We start from the raw sequence: 21,848 nt of genomic DNA, 5'->3' as shown, positions 1-21,848 counted from the left end.
TAAATGCAACCATTCAAGTGATTTAAATACTGCAAGAAATATAAAGCAACAGTGGATTTATTATTTTGTATTTTACAAATCAAACGTTAGTTTCATCTGCAGCTTATAGCGTGTGTATAATCTTTCATATCAAAACCATTAACATATAGTGCTTCCCTATCCTGTCTATATGTGATATTTCCTATCCATTTCCATCAGTCTATTTCGTACCGATTCCAACCGACTTGCACACAACTTCCGATGAACAATGCTAATAATCATCCTCTGAGTGATGGATGGAAGAATATTCTGTGTCGGAAAAACATATAAAGTTCCTTACGTTCGTCGTGCCTCCCAACAATATTGGCATAGATAACGCTGCTACCATCTACCAATTGTTGTATCGGATTTTCTCTCATTTTGCTCTTCAAGGTATTTGCTCGTCTGTAACATGCAGCAAATGAAAGTAACACTCATAAAACTCAAGAATAATGAGCATCATTCAAAACTTTTGGATTATAAACTGATAATAATAGCCCATTCCTTATATTTACATAATAAATTGTTGAAATCAAACACTCCTTAATGATTGATGCTCTTTCCGTTGCGTGTTATATTAGCTGGCCATATCTGACCCTATCTGCTCTAACATGAATTATTGCACGGAAGCCATTTATACACTGCAAATTTGGCGAAAGGCGACAAATCTTTTTGGAAAATTAGAAGTGTAGCATAACGATTGTGTATTGAGTCTTTAGTGTGAGTAGATTCATGTTTAGTATTAAAAACTGACCTTTTTCGAATGACCAGAAACACAACTATCACTACCACCAAGCTCAACGTAAGGACTGTCCCAGCGGATACACCTATCACTAATCCTTTATCGGTCGCTTCCTGTGTTATCTTCTCATCTAATTAATAATAATAATAAGAATTATTATTATTATTATTATTATTATTATTATTATTATTATTATTATCATTATTATTGTACGGTTAATATAACTTGGAGACGGTTTTGTCGGACGAGAAATATTTCATATCATCAACTGTATTGTGAACAGGGTAAAAAAAATGGATTATTCTAAATAACTACTCTCTTCTTTTTATTTATGGAACAAAATGAAAAATTCCTAACATGTGATTCAATTTATTACAACTCACTTCGTAAGTAATCTCTTAGATGGGGAAGAAACTATTCGAAGAGTACATTTAGTTCTATAATTTAATTTACAAAATGGCTGTCATTTACAAGCCTCAGACCATGGAACAAATCCTTTATTCCTTTGTTATTTATAAAATCGTGAGTAATCGTCACAGTACGCACACATTTAACAAAGTTCATTCACAATATATCGATGCACTTTACTGGACGCACAAGAATTATTTCGAAATATAAATGGAACTAAATTTTAGATGGAGGTTAAATATTACCCTTTCTATGTATGCAGTAAGGTGGTAAAAAGGCGTCCAAGCATTGACCCGTACATACGCCGCTGCCTTTGTCACAAGATGTATTTACTTCGCAGTGTCCACATTCAAACTGGCAATTTCGTCCATACCAACCGTCTTGGCATTCTGGGTATAATTAACAATAATTTTAGTCGATATACTTGTAATTACCTAACAGTACACTTGTAGGTTAGTTCATGTACGTTCCGTTTCAATAGTTTCATTGAGCCCAAATTCTTTTTCTCTCTCACTCCACAGGATACCGCGTTGTTTGTCCCTTATACAGGAGTGAGATAGAGAGGAGAAAAGGGGAAGCAGAAAAGATTTGGATGAAATTGTGTGCCATGATTAATTCATTTATGAAACGGGGATTATCAATAGTTGTTCTCATCATTTTCTTACCTAGCTAATGAGTAATCATGGAAATTCATCATGAACAAACGATAGCCTACTGTTTAAAAAAATGTTTATATGCATATTATTGCGTCCATATCTACTTATGTAGTCCAATTATCACGCTGTGTATCGTATATATCAGCTTCTTTAATACAAGGTGGAGTTAGCATCAAAACACTTTCTTCACTTGTCAGAGTTTCAAGTTAAGCATAATATATTTACATCTGATACCCGAGAAAAAGCCAATAACCAAGAGATAAGCAGAAAATCGAAAAAGTGATACCTATAGTGCAATTGTCTCCCTGCCAGCTGGGAAGGCATCCATGAATACACTGCGCTGTCTTAATATCACAGGCACCATCACCAAAACAATTTCCGCACTCCAAAGAACAATTCAATGACCAGCTACCCGCCTCGCATTTCAGACAATTTCCATTTCTTATATTGCACTCGGTGCCTTGTGCACAATATTCACAGCTTTGGCTGCATCTACTACCCCATCTTCCATCCGGGCACTGCTTGCACTCTCCACTCTCAATATCGCATTCGGTATCTTTTGCACAATAGCTACAGTTCTGACTACATTTCCTATTCCATTTTCCGGTCGGACACTGCGTACAATTTCCACTATATTGGTCACATATCGAACCGGTTTTACAGTAATCACACGACTGATTACAAAAGCCATCCCACCAACCGTTCGTACACCCAACTTCACAGACACCAACTGTTATGTTACATTTCCTATTAATGCAGTTTCCACACGTTTTGTCGCATCTAACGCCCCACTTGCCATCTTCGCAAATCTCACATTTGCCAGAGTCTTTGTCACAGTTTGTGTCAATCTTGCAAAAAGAACACAATGAAGAACAATGTTTGTCCCACCATCCATCTTGACATTGGCCAGGACATCTTCCTGATATCTGATTGCATTTGTCTCCGCTAATGCAGTTCCCACAAGGTCTGGAACAGTTGAGTCCCCAGTGGTTCTCATCACAAATCGGTAAGCAAGTGGAATTTTCGGGAAAACAGTACGATCCAGTCTTACAATTATTACATCTTTCTGGGCATTTCCCCTCGCTATCTAATAGACAGTCTAAAACAGAGGGTAAAACGTAAAGGTAGAAAATCAAATTTCCTCAATCAATATCTCAAAATCACTTTGATACATTTTTTAAATTCTCAAATTATCATGACAATAGAGTTGCATTTTGTACTGACTATGAAAATGAGTCTTCAGCAACTGGGATATTTAAGGCATTATATTTAAAATTCAGGTCTGTATCAGAAAATGTCATTCTAAACGGTTGAATAAATGATGCTCCATAAGAAGCTTAACATTAATGCTTTGATCAAATCGAAAGCAATTTGTGAATAGATTTAAATATTAATCAAGCTTTTGAGGAAGCAATTACTACATTTAGATCCATCCTCATTAGTTCCTTTGCATGATTTTATAGAAAGGTTTACATACAATCACATCGACGATTTGTTCCGGTCCAATTGCCCACACAATCTTCATCAGGGCATATTCCCTCGATTTTGTCTGATCCCACGATGGATGATTTGCAGTAACATGACTTCTCACATTCCCATCCACACTGACTCACAAGGCAGTCTGATACAAGAAACATTGAATGATTTGTTAATCAATTATTTATACTGCACTGTGCTTCATATTAAACAGCCGAAGAGACTTAACTTCGAAAACTTCAGGAACAGGGAATAGAATAAATAAATCAAAACAGATGACACTTGATTAGCTCGATGTGACTCTACCGAAATCCAATATTGTGGTGCACTTCTATACAAGCATGGACATGGCGATTATATTGCTCCTGATGAGCATATCGTGTTTACTATAAAAGACCTGATTAAATTTGAAACGGATCAGATACAATAACATCAGGATTTTAATTTAAAACCTTCGTCCATAAAAATGATTCCATACCTCCAAATACAAATACTTCGCATAGGTGAACAATTTTAGGGTTTCCTGAATTGCCACCACTCAGTTCTATAGAAACCGATTCGCCCAGTAATGATGAAAAGCCTGTAACGTTTACGTGTAATCCGTTAACTGCTGGCGCGTTATAGACAGCCATTCCAGTAGAATTTACCCAAAATTTGACTTTAAATCCCGACAATCGTCCTGAAAAAAAAAGTATTTTCTATTAAACTGAAATGCAGAACAAGGAATTTAACTATATATAATTTGCTTGCTTCTAATCAATAAGTGTAAGTTTAGAGGCATTTTTCAATGAATGAATTCCAGTTGATTAGCAGATTTTATGTGAACTATTGCTAACAGGGCGTCAAAATATAAATTCATTTTTCCGGATGTTGTAAGTGCAAAGATACTGTCAGTTTGGATCAACGTTATATTAACTTAGATCTTCTTAGCAGAACCAAGTGTATTTTTTAAATCAAGCAGTGGTAGAGTAATTAGTTTGCTCCAAGTGACCTAGTGACAAATTTATACACATATGCAAAATAAAGGTGTTAGATATTGTTTACCCACCCAAACCCGAGAAAAAGATTTAGCTTCCGTCCTTTAGAGGCGCGCACATAAAAATATATTAAGGAACCTTTAAAGTGCTGTCTTGCTCCACCAACTATTGGTAAAATGATATGGGTACAAGGCTAAAACTAGGAAGCAATAAGATGTATAGGATGTATAGGAAACACTATGTGAGTACATACTTCCATACTCATACTGTGAAGGTTAGAAGAGGAAATATTTCTACCATTTTGGAACTGCGGGGACGAAATATCATCAGATTTGTATTGGTTGTGGGATAAAACATGGAAAAAAACTAAGACCAAAAAAAAAGACAAAAAGAAGTTTATCGTAGTACTTTGTGAGTTGATAGCATGCAATAACATTGTATTTTATTTAGAGATTGTGTATGAAAAAATAAACGCATCAACTAATGTCATATACTACATTTGTACTTAAAGGTTATGTGTAGTAAAAATTCATGCTGAGCTATCTCTGACATTGCAGATTGAGCAGATAACAGGGTCAATATAATGCGTTGATTGAGCTGCACAAAGTCGACATATGCGTTTCAACACCAGGCGCAAAGCTGATTTTACAAATAGAACCCGTGATCGAGTTAGCCAATGATCCCTTAACAGAATTCATAAGGTGTGTTCTTTTATTCAACTCAGCGGCATTCAAAATCCACTACCACGAAACATACGAAAACTTAATCTGGGAGTAATTTCCAAGCCAGTACAGCTGCAGCCTACAGTCAACGTAGTTGTGGAAGAATATAGTGTCATCAACAACAAGCATAAGCACGAACTGGATCCTTGGCATTTCTTAATGCTATAAATCAAGGAGCTCAAACTATTAGCTCGGTGGAGCTAGGGAGCGTTGACGGTCTAATATTTAGCCTCTTTCTAACGGCGCAGCTGGGGTAATCCGTCCCAGGACACAACACGGCTATAATAAAGAAGCAGAGATAGATACCACGAAAATGTCATCCAACTTTTGTAGTGAACACGCTATCATACTGCGTAGCGATGAGACTGACTAGATGGTTGTCCGCTCTAATGCCGTCGTACTGCGGAAGATCAAAAATTACATTCTCAAGTGGGCAGATCACAATTTATTGTTTGCAACCGGACTACAGGACACAGCAGTTAAGCGTACACTCCGAGTGCGAGAAATATTTATTCCCACTGTAGAGCTTCAACGGATGCATAACGAGCTTGAAAATAGCTTGTCATGCAAAACCAAAATGTAGACCCGGGTGGAAAGCGACACGAGCCTACCCATTAAGAAAAAGAAATGATGAGCCAGAGATTGCATTTAAAACCTGCATGTTCAAAGCGGGTTGCAAAGAGATGCTACCAACTCTGACCAAAAGCCACTTACTACAAGATTAGCCATATGAGGGGAACCATCAACAGACTTCTCGACAAGGATAAAACCCTATCCCTGAGGCTATGAACCGTCTTATCCGAATAGGATAAGTATAACTTTAATACTAACCGCACTGAGCTTAATCATAAACACGATGAGTAGCGGGAACCGCTGACGGAACCACGAAAGCACCAGCCCAGGCTCCTAAACCAGACCCGGCACCATCGCCCACATGCACACCAGTCCATTCTCCTTGATAAGAACTGACCGGGATGCTGAAAACACTAGCAGAGAAGCTATGGCACTGCCTGCAAAGACCGAGATTAAAGAGATAGGGATAGGTTAGAAGTGCGTGTCCGTAGAGGAACTAAGCCCTACCCTTTCCGATCTATGAAACTTTCATACCAAGCTGCTCATGGAAGAATTAAAATAACAGCTCTACCCAAACCTCCAAACAAACATTAGTGTGCCTGCAAATAATCTGCGAGGCTGAACAGCGGCTAGAGCTTTCCAAAACGTATAGGCGTGCTGCCATTATGACGGATACACTCGACAGCATACTTACAGCTGTGTCTATGTACATTAGTTGGAATGCCCAAACACAAGAAGAAATCCAAATCCTGGATAACGCGAAGCACAATCATTAATCTCCAAGGAAGAGTTTAAGCTTATCCTCTTTGAAATCGAGAAACATAAGACCATATAAAATGAAATATGAAATATGGTCCGCGTCACACAATGCATACTCTAGCAGAATGTGTTAAAACTGGTTTGATTGCTCTTCTCTGTGCGTCTGCTTTAATTCAACAGACAAGCAGTAATAGTAGGTTTACGGTTACAATTATTAAGTGTACTGTTACTGTTAATGTCTCATTCAATTCAGTAAACAAAACAAACCATCAATAATGGGCTTATGGTTTCACTTAACTGTTGAATCTCAAAACATGTACAAAATAAAATTTAGATTTATTTTATATTGTGTATGCATAGCCAAATGAAAAGTACATTTTGCACTTGTACAATACAACGAAGCGGTTTAATGAGGGAGGGGACTTGAGCAGGATATCAATTTAAATGTTCCCAAATAGTTTTGGCTGCCTCAGCCAGGTAGGGATGGAGGTTTGGGGTAAAGTCTAATTAGGGGTGGGTGAAAACATCTAACACTCCTATATTACATATGGGTATACATATGTTACCAGGACAACTGAGGCAAAACTCAGCATTCTACTATACCAATGACAGCGCGGAAAATCTATTTTCTTTTATTATGAAAATGTTTTAAGGCACCTGTTTTCTATTTTCTCCACCTAGTTTTTCTTTCTTCGTAGTTGTATCATTGCCATCTTAGGCTTCCTTTTTTCCAATCTTTGTTGGCTGTTGAGACAAAAATATATTTAAGACAGTAACGACGATACAACTTTACCGTCCTTTGTACCCTTGCAAAATCATTCAAGGTCTTTACAGGTACATTTGACAGTTTATCATGTGTGAGGATACTGTAGTAATTTATAACAGATAAAATATCCGCTTGTCAAGAGCCAAGTATAATGCTAATATTGGCATTGTCTGCGACGGTGCGTAATTTGATTGTTATATCACGAACCGAATTCATATCAGGTAATACTCAGCGCATGAGATATGCAGGATTTTCGAAAACATCTATTCCAGACTGACGTTTATATGACAACTGGTTAATGCAAATCAGTTATACTTCTCTTCCACAGAGGATAAATGATGTGTGTATGTGTGTGTGTGTGAGAGAGAGATAGAGAGAGAGAGAGAGAGAGAGATTTGGATTTATAACATAGCTTTCAACAAAATTCAGTCATATCGCTACGATGTCTGCAGTGTGGCAGTTTAAAGTGATGTCTAGCCAGTGCCGTAGACATGTAGCATGCTGTCCCACCCAGTCACATTATCCTGACACCAGGTCGACCAGTCCTAACACTAACCTCTTGATGCTGAGCGCCAAGCGAGGCAACTGTTAGTATGATTTTTATAAGTCTTTGGTATGACTCGGCCGGGGATCGAACCCACGACCTCCCGCATACCAGTCGGACGCACTATCCAATAGGCCACCGCAGTGGTGATAAATGATATAATTACAACACTATTGACGAGATGAAAAATTAAGTACACTTAGTGTAGATCACAGTTTGATATTATGCTATGTATATCTGTATTGTCCCGTGTACTTTTGGTGAGTGCCTGTCGATTGCATGTGATCTATAAATAGGTGTTTACAATCCTTAATATTATTATTTAAAACAAACGCGTTTACGAGTTTGGAGAAAATTCCCATTGGATCGGTCGGTCATGTGGATTCTTTTGCAGCGTGGGATATTGTGACGTATGTCACTTAGCGAGTAGGAAAACAATTGCGATTGAGGACTGTATGGGTGTATATAATGAACTATAGATGGTGAATTGATTCCTCTTTCCAATGTTCGTGTGTTAACACCAGTCTGCAGATGTGTTTAATGTTTGTTTAGATATAATTTGAGAGTAAAGATTTATTCGGATTATTCATTGAACTTACAAATTGCTCCTTGGACTAAAATATCATTCTGGGATTATTGTGGATTTATTCAAAGGAGTATTGGATACTTCAATTGTCATAGGTGAAGACTGTTGGCACATCAGGACGTTCGAGGACCTATACTTCATTTGGAACACTCGATTCTTTGGAACTTGCGTACAACTTTTTGGCTTATTTTGGATTTAATTTATAATGATGTAAGTTAAAGTTTCATTTTTTTAACTTTAGATAATTTAATTATTTAAGTTTTAAAAAATATTGGTTTGGAATCTTTCTGTTACTTAGTTTATGACCATAGAATCATAACAATCATATTATAAGTACAATATGTATTTAATGCTACATAAATGATTTAATTATATCTATCTTACACGACTACCATTTATACTGTACGTATAAACCACGATAGATTGTCTTAACTGTTGAACTGTGGTAGAGTTGTCAATTAAGACAATTTAACTTGATTTCTTGAAAACGTTATGGCTTGAATGAATATTAATATTTTAAATAACAAATTTCCCAACAACATTACTATATAGTTATTCATGTTTATGCATATATACACATATAGTGATTTGCCCATCGCGCGGTGATAGATATATAATTATATTTTCATCATTAGACTATTGCTTGTTTGCTCTCTCTGACGATTTTTCCACTTATCAACCAAGACTTAAATAACACTGAAAAACCCAGAGGAATACTAATAATAGTCAAAGTACACGAATCAAAATGTTGTTAGTTTTGTTATCAAACATTAAAGGGCAAACTATGACAGGTAAATAATTTATTCATCATGGACCACTGTTTTATGTGCCATTTAGTTTGCCAAAGACAGTGGTGAACATATAACCAGGAGTGTATCTAGGGTGAGTGAGAGGGTGAGATAGTTTGTTGGTAAAGTATGATTGTTTGATCTTAAATATGACTTGCAAATAATTGTGCCAAAGCAAAGGTAGTAAACAATTAAAGACTTCATGATAAAACATGATATTCTTTACAAACGATCTTAAGACATGGGTGGAATTACTAAGCAATATGCTTTGCGATTCTTCTCTCCTTACCAGTCACCAGGCCCCTCGCCTGCGTCAAGTTTGACCTCGTACTGACGGTTTACGGTACACTCGTAAAATTACCTTCTTGTCCGAGTCTGTTCACAATACGAATTTGATTTATCAGAAACACATGACCCAGATCTACTCTCCACCAGGGTGAAACAAAATCAATGGAACCATTCGTATGAGTACAGGATCCGTAGGTGAAGTTTGGATTGGTTCCTCCATCTACTCCCAATTCAGGCTGGCCGTCTGCAATTCTTGCCGATGATTGCGTGGTGTTACGTCGATACGCCAAATTACGACCTTATGTTAATTAGAAAATTTGAACAAATTGTAAGAAATTCGAAATGAATGAACTATATATTGCACATTCAGCATGATATGACTTTGTAACAATGGTTTTGGAAAACAATGCTAACATTGAACAGAGACACAATTCAATGTGTACAATGATAAAACATTAAAAACTAGTTGTTTTGAACTTTTTCAATATCTATTTGAATCAGGATGTTATATGGACGGGTGCAATTCTTTATGAACTCAGGGTTATAGTATAAAAACTTAACCTTTAATGGCGACTCGAAGTTATAATTAATCCGCTAACTTGGACACAACATATCCACAAATCAGCATAGGGTATATTACATTATTCTAGACATTATTGCTTTTGAATGAAATGACTGGAATTTGTAGTACAAGTCAGCTTTCTGGAACTGGCCCACCCAATGAAACCTGGTTATTTGTCACTCTACCCAACAATTATAACAGCTTCCGACTTTTCTACAAAATTCTATATCAAATAATCCCTGTTACCCAGCATAAATTAGCAACAATTGTCATAGACCAGTAAATATAAAAATGTGTCTACCAGGTAGTCAGAGACATCATTCGCAATTGGGTCATTCCTATAACTAATAATTTGGAAACTCCTCGGAAATGCGGTGATTAGTTTGTATCTACATCATGCTAAAAGTACTGACTGTCCGTTGCTTTACTAAGATGAATGATGATTGGAAGTGTGAGTGTTTGGGTGTCAATGAATCTCAAATATACATCGATGGAGTGATACCGGTTAAAAAGTGAAAAATAATTAGAAATGTAAAAGAATTGAGTCAAACGCTGAAGTACGCTCGGCAAACTATAACCATGTCGAAAGCATTATAGTACCTTTGTGCAATTATTTGCAGGTTATAATAATAATAATAATAACAAAATCTTCATTTTCTGAGAAATAACACTTATGGTTCAGAACGCCCGCAACATGTCTTACTTGCAGTTCTCGTATAATAAAATATTATAACTATAAATACAACATGCATACATATGTCAAACAATCCTCTTACCAGAGTCTGACGTAATCGTATGCATTTTGTTGAACCATGGCATAATTAGAAAGAAGGAATTTGTGAAGTGTGGTCTTACAGGTTATATTTAAGATAATTGTTAGTGATATTCTGCAACACTGCCGCGGAATTTATAAAAGCTGTTTTGTGCAGACATTTTAGGTGAATGAAGAGTCAAGATCGAAATTTAGTCAGAATGAATTGATATTGGAAGCAGTAATTCGGTATCATTGGTATATTCCGTTAAAATATTTTTCGCAGTTATTCCGTCACCTGCAAAGACGATGTCAAAATAGCTTTAAAGTACATAAAAGGTTTTATAGCAATTATGAAGAATAAATGTGAGGATGGGATGGTTTACTTGTGATAGTTCTAGCTGCTCGTTTGTTTATAGATTAAATGTCAGATTAAGATTAGTAGCATAGCCGTTCCCCCATATGAAGCTACCTTATTTAAGCAAGAGCAATATATATATATATATATATATATATATATATATATATATATATATATATATATATATATATATATATATATATATATATATGTGTGTGTGTGTGTGTGTGTGTGTGTGTGTGTGTGTGTCCACGATAAAATAGTTATTCCGTCACATGCAAAGGCGATCTGTTCAATAAGATTTTCCCTCAATAAATACCTGTCAATAATCATTCATATAAGTGTTTGATTTTCTGTGTTAATAATTTAATTATATTTCAAGAGATAATGACACTGTGAAATTTCTTCTTTTTTTCACTCCACAAAAAGGTCAGTTTCAGTGGCTTTCATATAAAATGGCAAATCATTCATGAAAATATGAAAGACCAAACAGCCAATAATAGTGCCATGAGGGGTTCCACTTTGGACGGATTGTAAAAATAAAAAGTATCTAGCGAATTACTGCTTTCCTCTTAGGTAAAATTCAGACCAAGCCAGTGAATTGTCATCGATTTTTAATGGCGACTAATGTAAGCTATATAATTTATTAATGATTGAGATTTATGAGTCAGTAAGTGATTTTCATTGGACTATTGGCTATTGATACGAGTTAAATACGAATTATACATTGATCCTATAAATTTACGGTCACACAACCTTTACAACAAATTTATCCCACCAAATATTCCCTTAATTTTACCGAAATAATATCGACAAAAACAATGAACTAAGTCCCTTTAACGAGACTCGTGCAAAGCTTCAAAGCCGATAATTTGTTTCATGTAATGTATCCTAAATGTTTCGCTGACATATAAAGAATGAAAGGGAGACAAGTCAATCTGGCAAAATCTACATTTGAACAGACCGAAGCAGACATTGTATGGGATTTGTAGAGTCTCCAAGTGGCCCATGGTAACTAAAGAAATCTATATGAGATGAGATGATGTAATATTTTGCAGGTATTTCTCAGATTATTGACTCAAAGTACTGAACGATTTCGATCGCCTATTAAAAAGCCCACGAGGCTTAATTCAATAAACTTGTTAATTTCTGTGTTGGGCTTTAGGGCTGTCGTTGTGTACAATGCAAATAACATTCTTCAAGAGTTGCGAATATTTCAAGAAATATTCCAAGAAAAATCAGTGAAACAATATCAATGATTGTTTTTTTCCTTAAGGACTACAGTAAGGTTCAATACCAGCAGATCAAAATCAATACATGTAGTGATAAGGATTATATTTCTAAATTAGTCATCAATATGTGTTGTAACATAAATTAGTATGTATCAGTACTTTTAAATACTTCGTACATTTGAGTAATGTCTAGAAATCCATCTAACCTAAGAGGAGATACTGTAGCGGTTGTCAAATGGCCAGAAACATTCCTCCTTAGGGTAACTTTGGAACTATACATTACCATTTCATCATAACAAACATAGCATATGTGTATTCCAGTGTATGTATATATGTGTCAGTGTCTTACATATGTAGTTGTATGTCATGTCCTCGTCACTCACATATATGTATCATATCTTGGCTGTTATTAGTCTCCATCAAAATTACTTACTTACTTAATAAATTAATTAATTGTAGTTACTTTCGACAATGACCATAATAAAACATATGCATCAGATAAAAGTATTAGCTGTTGTCATTTATGACGAATAGATATAGAAAGTACATTTTTAGATCTTCAGTTTTGCAAATAAAATGTGAATCAGTTAAACATGTTAGTTATAAAATGTATGATAAATGATATTCACCACCGAATATACGCAGGTCACACAGTATGGTCCATGTCATACTACCTAATGATGATATCCTGACTACGGACCCATATATGGCATCTGTACATGAGATTTGAATCTCACCGTTGGATGGAGTGAATCCACCATCGCTAAGACAATATCGACCACTGCTGACTGAACTGTTCTTTATTTCGACTTGAAATAGTTGGTTGTCATCTGACAAAAGATAAGATTCATGTGCAGTTCCTCTCAACGTTTCTTCCATTTAGCTCACTACTGAAAAAATTCTGTAAAACACACACACTATATATATATATATATATATATATATATATATATATATATATATATATATATATATATATATGTGTGTGTGTGTGTGTGTGTGTGTGTGTGTGTGTGTGTGTGTGTGTTCAAAGAACTTGGACAACAGACATGCATTAACACGCGTTTTCGTTTAAGTATATTGAAACTAACTTGGACTACTGTTTTGCAGAAATAATATATGATGCATTCTCCAAGGTGGATGCAATTTCAGTTTATAATTAAAGTTAGCATTCTTTTCGCATATTTCATATATATTGCCTGTTGTTGGGACGGATTTTTACATATATAGAGGCGATTTTTGCCACCAGTGTCTTTCCCTCATAAAAGTTTCTTCACTCAATCAAGCACTATATGAGTAATCAGTGAAAAATTCAAGAGTTCCAAAGCAGCAAAGCATATAGCTTGCGTTATCCGGCCTTTTTCAGCCTTTATCGATACAGAGTGGACAGCCAAACCAAGTCAGCAGGATGAGAAGAACGCAGATCGAAGCGGGGGGGGGGGGGGGGGGGATCAGAAAAAACGAGGTCTAACGAAAACATGGCGCTAAAGTATGAGGCGCTAACGGTTCTCCTAATGTTGATTAACGTACTTTGGATCAATAAAAACACGACATACTTGTAGTTTAGTTATTTACAAGCCTAGGCGTCATTTTGACGTCATTCTTATCATGATGTTATAATTTTGATGATATCAACACTTTATCAGGGCATGAGATCAAATCAGATCTAAACAACCGCAATGGTTTAAATTTATTGCTGCTTTCTTTCCAGTCTACAAAGCTCATTGAAAATCGATTAAACGAAAATCATCATAGCCCTGACATTTGTAGAAGTAATATGATGTGACTAAGTGTGCGTGGTAAGATATTTTACCATATGTATTTATGTTTGAAAATGTGCCTTATTATATATTTCAATAGGACATGTATATGATCAGAAAAAAATAAGCTATTTCCTAAAGCCATGACAATTATTAATGTCCTAGTTAAGTGTCTTTCTCGATATTATGTTCCTCCAAGTCGCGATTTTCATACTTTTTGTATTCTGTTATCGTCACAACAATTTGTATACTACTTACGCATTTCATGCATTGTTACGACTAATCCGGCAATTGTATATTTTGTTTCAAGGTTAACTTCCCACCATATGCCCGTCGATCCAGCGGTAACATTAGTGCACGTGCTGTAGTTTCCGTCAACTACTGAAGAAGGATCACCAGAAGATGACTGGTTCGCTGGTTTCCTGAGTGCAACGTCTCCTGCAGGTCAAGAAAGAATAATCCTGTATAAGGATTAAATGATACTCGAGTTTGCGGTGCTTATACCATCAGCTTAATATAATGGAAGCGTTGGGTGACAATCTCTCGCGCAAACATAAAACAGATTTTAGATATTTCTTATGAATCTAACGTGAGTATTAAAGCCCGCTCTGCCTTGTTTTTAACTATTTACCAATAACGAAATTGTCAACCAAGGTGAGGAAAATGATGTCAAATTGAGCCTTAAAGAACACATGAAACCCTGGAGTCTTTTATTTCAGTTTCTACCAACCAAAAGTCTGAAGCAAAAGTCGTGTCTATCACAGACAGCCTGTCCTTAATGTTCAACAGAAAAATTTTCGTCGCGAAACGTTAACACTTAATCTGATTCGACTTAGCCGCCTTCCACCAGATGCAGTGTGAACACCAGTTCTTTCTTGCTTTTGCAGCAAGGTTAAAACATACCTCAAAGATTACATTTGTAGATACCTCAATACTTGTTACAGAACAGATAAATATCAAAAAGGATGATATCAATCACAAATTTATTTTAGACTACATACTGAAAAATTGCATTTAGTCTTTGTCGTACATCATTGTAGCAGTGTATTGATATGACTCTACCAGAATGAAGACTTTACGCCATATCGCACGCCATCTTGTTCAGAATTCAAATTATCGTCAGTAGAACAGAAAGAAAAATTTATGCAAATTAAATGATCCCAGAATTGCAACAGCAAATAGCAGGATAATTTATTAATATTTGAGAAATATAAGCTATTTATTTACAAAATTACAAAAACAATAGAGATGATTTTAGGTGGTCTATATGTTCTTAACTTACATTTCTTACTGAGGGATGCAGACCTCGCTAAGACGAATATATATATATATATATATATATATATATATATATATATATATATATATATATATATATATATATATATAATTTCGAAAAAACATTTGAGTTTTTATTAGAATTAGGTCTGAATAAGCGACAAAAGGTAGAAATTATACCAACGTGTTTGCAGATGAAAAGCTGGAAATGTCTGAAGCAAATTTTAAGTGATTCGATACAAGGAGGTAGAAAAAGAACCATCAGAATATAGTAACAAACTGTTTCCGGATACAACTTGAAGCTACACTTATCCTGCATTCACACACCGTATTGGCATCCTGGTCCTATCCATCCGTCCGCACAGCCACTTGTACATTGTCCGCTCACTTCTTCACATTGTTCTGAACTGTTTTTACAGTTACATTTGTACATACAGTGGGGTCCGAATTGAAACTGTTCGTTCCTGTATCCACCAGGAGAACATGTAGAATCTACAAATATTAATGCATGACCTCCTTGATTAAACGATTCAAATGAATGAATACCTTAATTGATGGGTGAATTGATGTATGCATGAATCATCCTAATTACCCAGACAGATTAGTAATTAAAGCTATTATGAGTATTTTATGTCACGCAGAATAATATATATATATATATATATATATATATATATATATATATATATATATATATATATATGCTTAACACCGCTCCGGTGGCCTAGTGGTTAGAGTGTCCGCCTCGGATCCGGTAGGTTGTGGGTTCGATCCCCGGCCGGGTCATACCAAAGACTTAGAAAAATGGTACTAACAGCTGCCTCGCTTGGTGCTCAGCATCAAGAGGTTAGTGTTAGGACTGGTTGGGCTGGTGTCAAGATAATGTAACTTGGTGGGACATCATGCTACATGTATGCGACATGATGCCCCAGTGCTAGACAGCACTGTAAACTGGCACATTGCAGACATCGTATCAATATGACCGAAAAATTGTTAAAGCTACGTTAAAAATCCAAATCACATCACATATATATGATTAACTTTTGTCTTTGACTGTAGGTTATACTTTAAGCTAATATTCATTTGTGGATAACATGTTTACATAGCCAACTTTTGTTCGTAATTTTAAATTGTAAATAATATGTTCGCATAGATTTACGAATTCAGAATATTCTAAAAAGAATCTGATGTATGGTTCCAAATATATATGACTCGCATAATGTGAATTCCAGAATATTCTAATGTGTCTGTATAAACAGAGGTTTTCAAACAAGTATTTATTCTTATTTTATTCCTGTTTTATTACCAGTCCGTTGATTCATTTGTAGTTTGTGTTTAGCTATAATCCGATAGTAATGATTTAAGTCATTCATCGGAAATGCTAAAGTGCTAATTGAATTCTGGACTAATGCATTATTTTGGAACTATTGAATAGTCATTCAAAGATATTCTGGATTACGTCATCGTGGCACATCAGGCCATTCAGGACTATTGGAATTCATTCGGAAGATTCTGTACTTTAATGTCAGTTGTACCTGGACAATATCGGGATTGTCTAAAGAGTTTACAAGTCAGGAAGAGATGTTAGCCATAGCTTAATCGTGATATAGGGCATACTGAAAGTATGTACAAATTAGACTGGTGTAGTGACTTTAGGTCTTTCACAATTAGATTACGAGAAGGAGATTACAATCAGTTTTCTTTAACAACATAAAGATTGCTATTTCATTATAATTAGATATGCATTATCTGTATATTGCGACGAAATTAAGTGCCATTTAGAACTTAAGTGTAGTCATAGCCACCACTGGGAAGCATTTAGAAAATAAATGTTGCAAAGAAGTTGCCGACAGGAAGAAAAGTTTCGTTCAGTTGGGTCTACTGAAATATGTAACATTTCTTTATTCAATATATAATACAACTGAAATGTACTCATCAAAGACAAATTATATATTAGATCGGCATGCCGACAGGAAAATTTAGTTGCATGTCAATGACTATACCATGATTAGTGGCCACCAATTTCTTTGATGGCATACCGTTCAAAGCTGGCTTATCAAGCACAATCTCATTGGATTGAAATGTAGCAATATTGTTATGAGTCTATGTTCTTAAAATAAGTAACAGAAAAGACTGAAAGACAGCAAGCTTTCTAAAATTTAACAAAGATTTTTTTCTCCCGAATACAACGTGAAAGCGAGTCAAAAGAACTTAAGGTTTGCGAATTAAATCCCAAAAAGAAATCCAAGAATTACAGACACAAGTCCTAATAATATAATGTCCTGCATAAAGAGATCCAAAACTGGAGTCGACGAAGTGTCTGTTATAGCTTAAGAAGTGCTGATGTGTCAACAGTCTTTTGTTGAATCCCAGTAATACAATTGCAAGTTCGAATTTCTTATAAATTCCAGTGAATGTCTTTATCCAAGAATTTTATCAGAGTACTTTCGTATTTCAGAGAAAATAATCACTTAAATTCAATAATTTGAAGAAAATAAAATTCAGCCCGAACTGAATACAACATAATACAACTTGAAAGTGCTAGATGTTGAAGCACTAATGACCAATTCATCACAATTACAAAACTATATAGTTCTCTACTTGACCTCAGGTCAAAATTAACAGATTCTAAAAAAAAACAATTACCTAATGGGAACCTTCTAGAATGATCCTGATGTTTTCAAAATCAAATCCATAACCAGTAAAATTCACTTAGGAAAGTCTAAAACATTCACCCAAATCAAAATATTTACTTTTTCTATTAATAATAATTCTAATATTAAGCTCATAAACATGAAGAATAATTTAGCTATGTATTAGTTGTTGACGTAAAAGGAAATACAAAAAGAAAGAAAAGTCAATCGGGTCTAGCAGAAATGAACTCAATATTGGACAAGGTCAAGTCCATCACACAATGTTACATTACAATAGCATGTAATGAAATAAAATTATTTTAAAACTAACAAACAAACAATTAAATTAAATATACATTATATATATATATATATATATATATATATATATATATATATATATATATATATATATATATATATATATATATATATATATATATATATATATGGAGGTACTTTTAACTAAGAAACTATTTCTGATAACTTCAACAGCTAATAAAGTTAAATAATATTACATTCTTTATACTTAAACTGCATATAAACACATTAAAGATATTCTTATATTACATTGAAATACATAATCAAGTATAAATAATGTTATAATGCAGGTAACATATTTTATTTATTTATTTAGGGTCACAAATATACACCAGATAGAACGGAAAGTGCTGTCACTGGATTATACAGGATAATACTCGATAAATCTAACAGAAATTTTGTAAATATGAATAAATAATATTATCATACAGATTAGACAATTCCAATTCGTACGCTACAGATATTTTCGAACCCAGTTATGCGAGTAAACGGCAAACATCGTCTTGCTTGTAAGCACCGACTCCTATAATCCCGACCATGCACAGATGAGCAAAATAATAATGCGGTTGTGATGATAGGAGCTCCTACTCTTTAAGCAGAAATGTGTTGAATGTCATTGCGTTAAATATAACTGTAGAATTTCATCACAAATCATACCTGTAATTCCTGTCTGAAAGATAACTGTATAAGCCAAGAGAATTACCAAGCGTAGTTTCATTGTGTACTGTTCTTTTGACATGCCACGTCTTTGTACAGACTACAGGTCTGAGCGAATAATATAGACCCGGATGTAACTGGTCATATTATTTCTGGTTATATCATACACCTCAATGAGTACGATGCACGCCATCTGTGTGCTCATATAAGACGCTTAAAAATGCAAGCAAAATAGATCTAATCTGCAGTGGCATAATTTACCAGCTGATCAGGGTCTATCTTATTTATTTAACTGACTGCTCCTAACAAAGTGCAGGGACTAAGATATGTCAGTGCATTAAGCGACGAGAGAAACTGGTCTCCGCACTTTGCAATAAGACTCGTCTTATAAGCGTGTACAGACGGTATTGGGCCCTGAGAATCTTTTCATAAAAGACATAAAAGACACTTGGTCACATGTACGCGTTGAACTGGGTAACCAGAAACCAGTTTCAAAGAAAAATAAATTACAAGGTGACTACGGTGATTTAGGGAAGAGAACAATTTACATTTATATGTGTTTTCCCATTGATACAATTGCTGGTGAAACCCCTCATTACTTGGTATTCCCACGCTCAAGATAACGTGAATCCGTTTATCTGTCATTCTCTCATTCTGTCTTTTGTTTCCTCCTAAAACGTTAGGTTGAATCACATCAAACAAGGCCTTGGTACTTGTCCGTCTTCTAGCCATGTTCAGTTATGGTATTGTCTTAAGCCTCCTCCAGAGGGGTCCCTGTGAGTGTGAGACAAAAGTTTAGATATACATAAATACAGTGACGTTGTTGTCTTTGTTATGCTAAAGCCGTTTTTAAGAACCCGATAGGCATACATGGCGGCCAGTATAACTTGTGGAGGAAGAACTCGGGAAAATCACAGTAAGAATCACCGACTAACAGGAAGTTACTGGCAAGCTTTCTCGCATACACACAGACCGCTGCGGTGGCCTATGTTATTAGATCGTCCGTCACGGTCGCGGGTTCGAATCCCGGCCGAGTCATAACACAGACTGATACAAATGGTACTAATAGCTACCTTGTTTGACGCTAGCATTAAGAGGTTAGTGTTAGGACTGGCCGGCCTGGTGTCTGGTTAATGTGAGTGGGTGGGACATGATGCAACATGTCTGCGGTATTATTCCCCAGTGCTGGACATCACTACGAATTAGAACTTGCAGAATATCTTTGACCTACGCTCTTTTGATTTGACTTGATGTAAAAAGGTAAATCGAGTAATAGAAAGGTTATTACAAAAGAAAGTTGAATTGATGCCGACAATACAACCTGTAATACAATTAAATTTACCTCTGTGATAACCTGGAATGATCAATAATTTTCATAAATATCTGCTTCAGGTGATATGGACGTTTCTTGTAAAATAAAACCATTATGAACATGACTGAACCATGATTGTTTCACTCTACCCATTACTTTTGGAATTTACACGGTCATGTTGATGAAGTCTGATGCTTAATCATGATTCAAGGTTACTTAAAAATCTTAGCTTTTTTATTTGCTATTTGGAGTTTATTACCAATTCAAGCATATTATTCTAGTTGTCAGTGATAAAGATTGGACAAGTCTGTACACAGACTTTAACCTGACATCTTCGTTGTTTACTATACTGTTGACTATGATATCACCCTAGAGTAAGTTATCTTTATTTTGATCTAAATATTTCATACACGGTTAGTAATTGATTGTAATTTAAATTTTCGGATCTCTTGTATTGTTTCTTAGGGGCCAACAAGTTGTATTCTCTCTAAACATAAGCAAGGTTTCAATGATTTTTAATTTTAATTTGGATCCTGATGTGCACTCATACTAGTACTATATCTGCATATAGTAAAATTCTACAGTTAAGACGTATACTAGTTACAATATAATTTACATACTAAGCAAAAGAACAGGTCCTAAAATGCCACCCTGAGGAAACGCTACACGATATTCTCAAAAGTCTGGATTCTGTATTGTTATGAATTATAAATATGTTGTATATGGCTGACATCAGATTCAAGCCATTTAATGGCCGTAACTCCTGTTCAAAATATTTTTTTACACAGTATGTCATTATTCACTGTGCCGAAAGCTTGTATATTGTATTGTAAACACCTTAGGATGTCTGAATCTTAACATACTCAAAAAATCTGTATCAAACATGTTTTAGTGGAGTACATTCCCCTAAAGCCCGAAGTTGTTCATGGAGAAAAGTATTTTTGGTTTTTTAAAAATTAAAGTGGAACATATTCTGCCGTTTTTAGACTCTTGGTTACAGTACTAAATATACTAATAGGACTGTAATTGCTCATGTCATATCTACTATCATTTTAAAACGAGACCGAACCCTGGCTAATTTCATTTATTCAGGATCAATACAATTTGATATGTACAGATTACCAATAAAAGTAACAGCAATTGTCAAAAAGATCTGTACCTGTACATCGACTAAAGTTACTAAATTATTTGTGAACAAAATTCTCTTTTACAGGTTTATCTTGGAGTGGGTAATTATGAGTAATGTTGCTTTACTCTGCAAAACCCGTTACAAATTTAGACTCTGTTGTAAATGCAATTTCTACTAGAGAATATATGCAACGTTAGTGAGGCAGTTATTACAATGATTTGCAGTGTCACAGTTATTACAATGATTTGCATTGCCACAGGAGTCATGACGGTTGCTCCCATCAATACATACTTATCCTTTGGCTTATAATTGCCCAAGAAGGACTTCAACTGTTGCCATAATTTCTTTAATTTGTTTGTATTGTCTTCAAGTTTGTTACAAAAATACTTAGCTTTTGCGTCCACAACATATCTCAGCACCTGATTTATACCTTTACCACAATCTTTATACACATTAGCATTAATGTTGTCTTTCCTTTAGATGCTCAATAAATGTTCTATATTTTATTTGTTCCTAATTTCAGTAGTTATCCAAGGTTCTCGTCTTTAC

General features: G+C 35.1%; 1 protein-coding gene across 1 annotated transcript in view; it reads right to left on the bottom strand.

The window, feature by feature from the left end:
- The window catches only part of LOC149798116 (uncharacterized), a 131,297-nt gene that overhangs the window by 27,497 nt on the left and 81,952 nt on the right, over positions 1-21,848 (bottom strand). Inside the window, exons 9-18 of the mRNA XM_089960843.1 lie at positions 15,575-15,739; positions 14,228-14,407; positions 12,839-13,039; positions 9,377-9,601; positions 3,779-3,979; positions 3,302-3,445; positions 2,111-2,923; positions 1,414-1,557; positions 773-890; positions 320-423 (exon numbers count right to left, since the gene is read on the bottom strand). Coding sequence (XP_089816969.1) covers positions 320-423; positions 773-890; positions 1,414-1,557; positions 2,111-2,923; positions 3,302-3,445; positions 3,779-3,979; positions 9,377-9,601; positions 12,839-13,039; positions 14,228-14,407; positions 15,575-15,739 — 2,295 coding nt within the window. The remainder of the gene's footprint in view (positions 1-319; positions 424-772; positions 891-1,413; positions 1,558-2,110; positions 2,924-3,301; positions 3,446-3,778; positions 3,980-9,376; positions 9,602-12,838; positions 13,040-14,227; positions 14,408-15,574; positions 15,740-21,848) is intronic.

Source organism: Sinohyriopsis cumingii, chromosome 6 (assembly GCF_028554795.1).
Source record: "Sinohyriopsis cumingii isolate HCF-2022 chromosome 6, ASM2855479v2, whole genome shotgun sequence".
NCBI classification, from domain to species: domain Eukaryota; kingdom Metazoa; phylum Mollusca; class Bivalvia; order Unionida; family Unionidae; genus Sinohyriopsis; species Sinohyriopsis cumingii.
The sequence above is the reverse complement of the archived record's forward strand: the minus strand, read 5'-3'. Positions and strand labels throughout refer to the sequence as shown.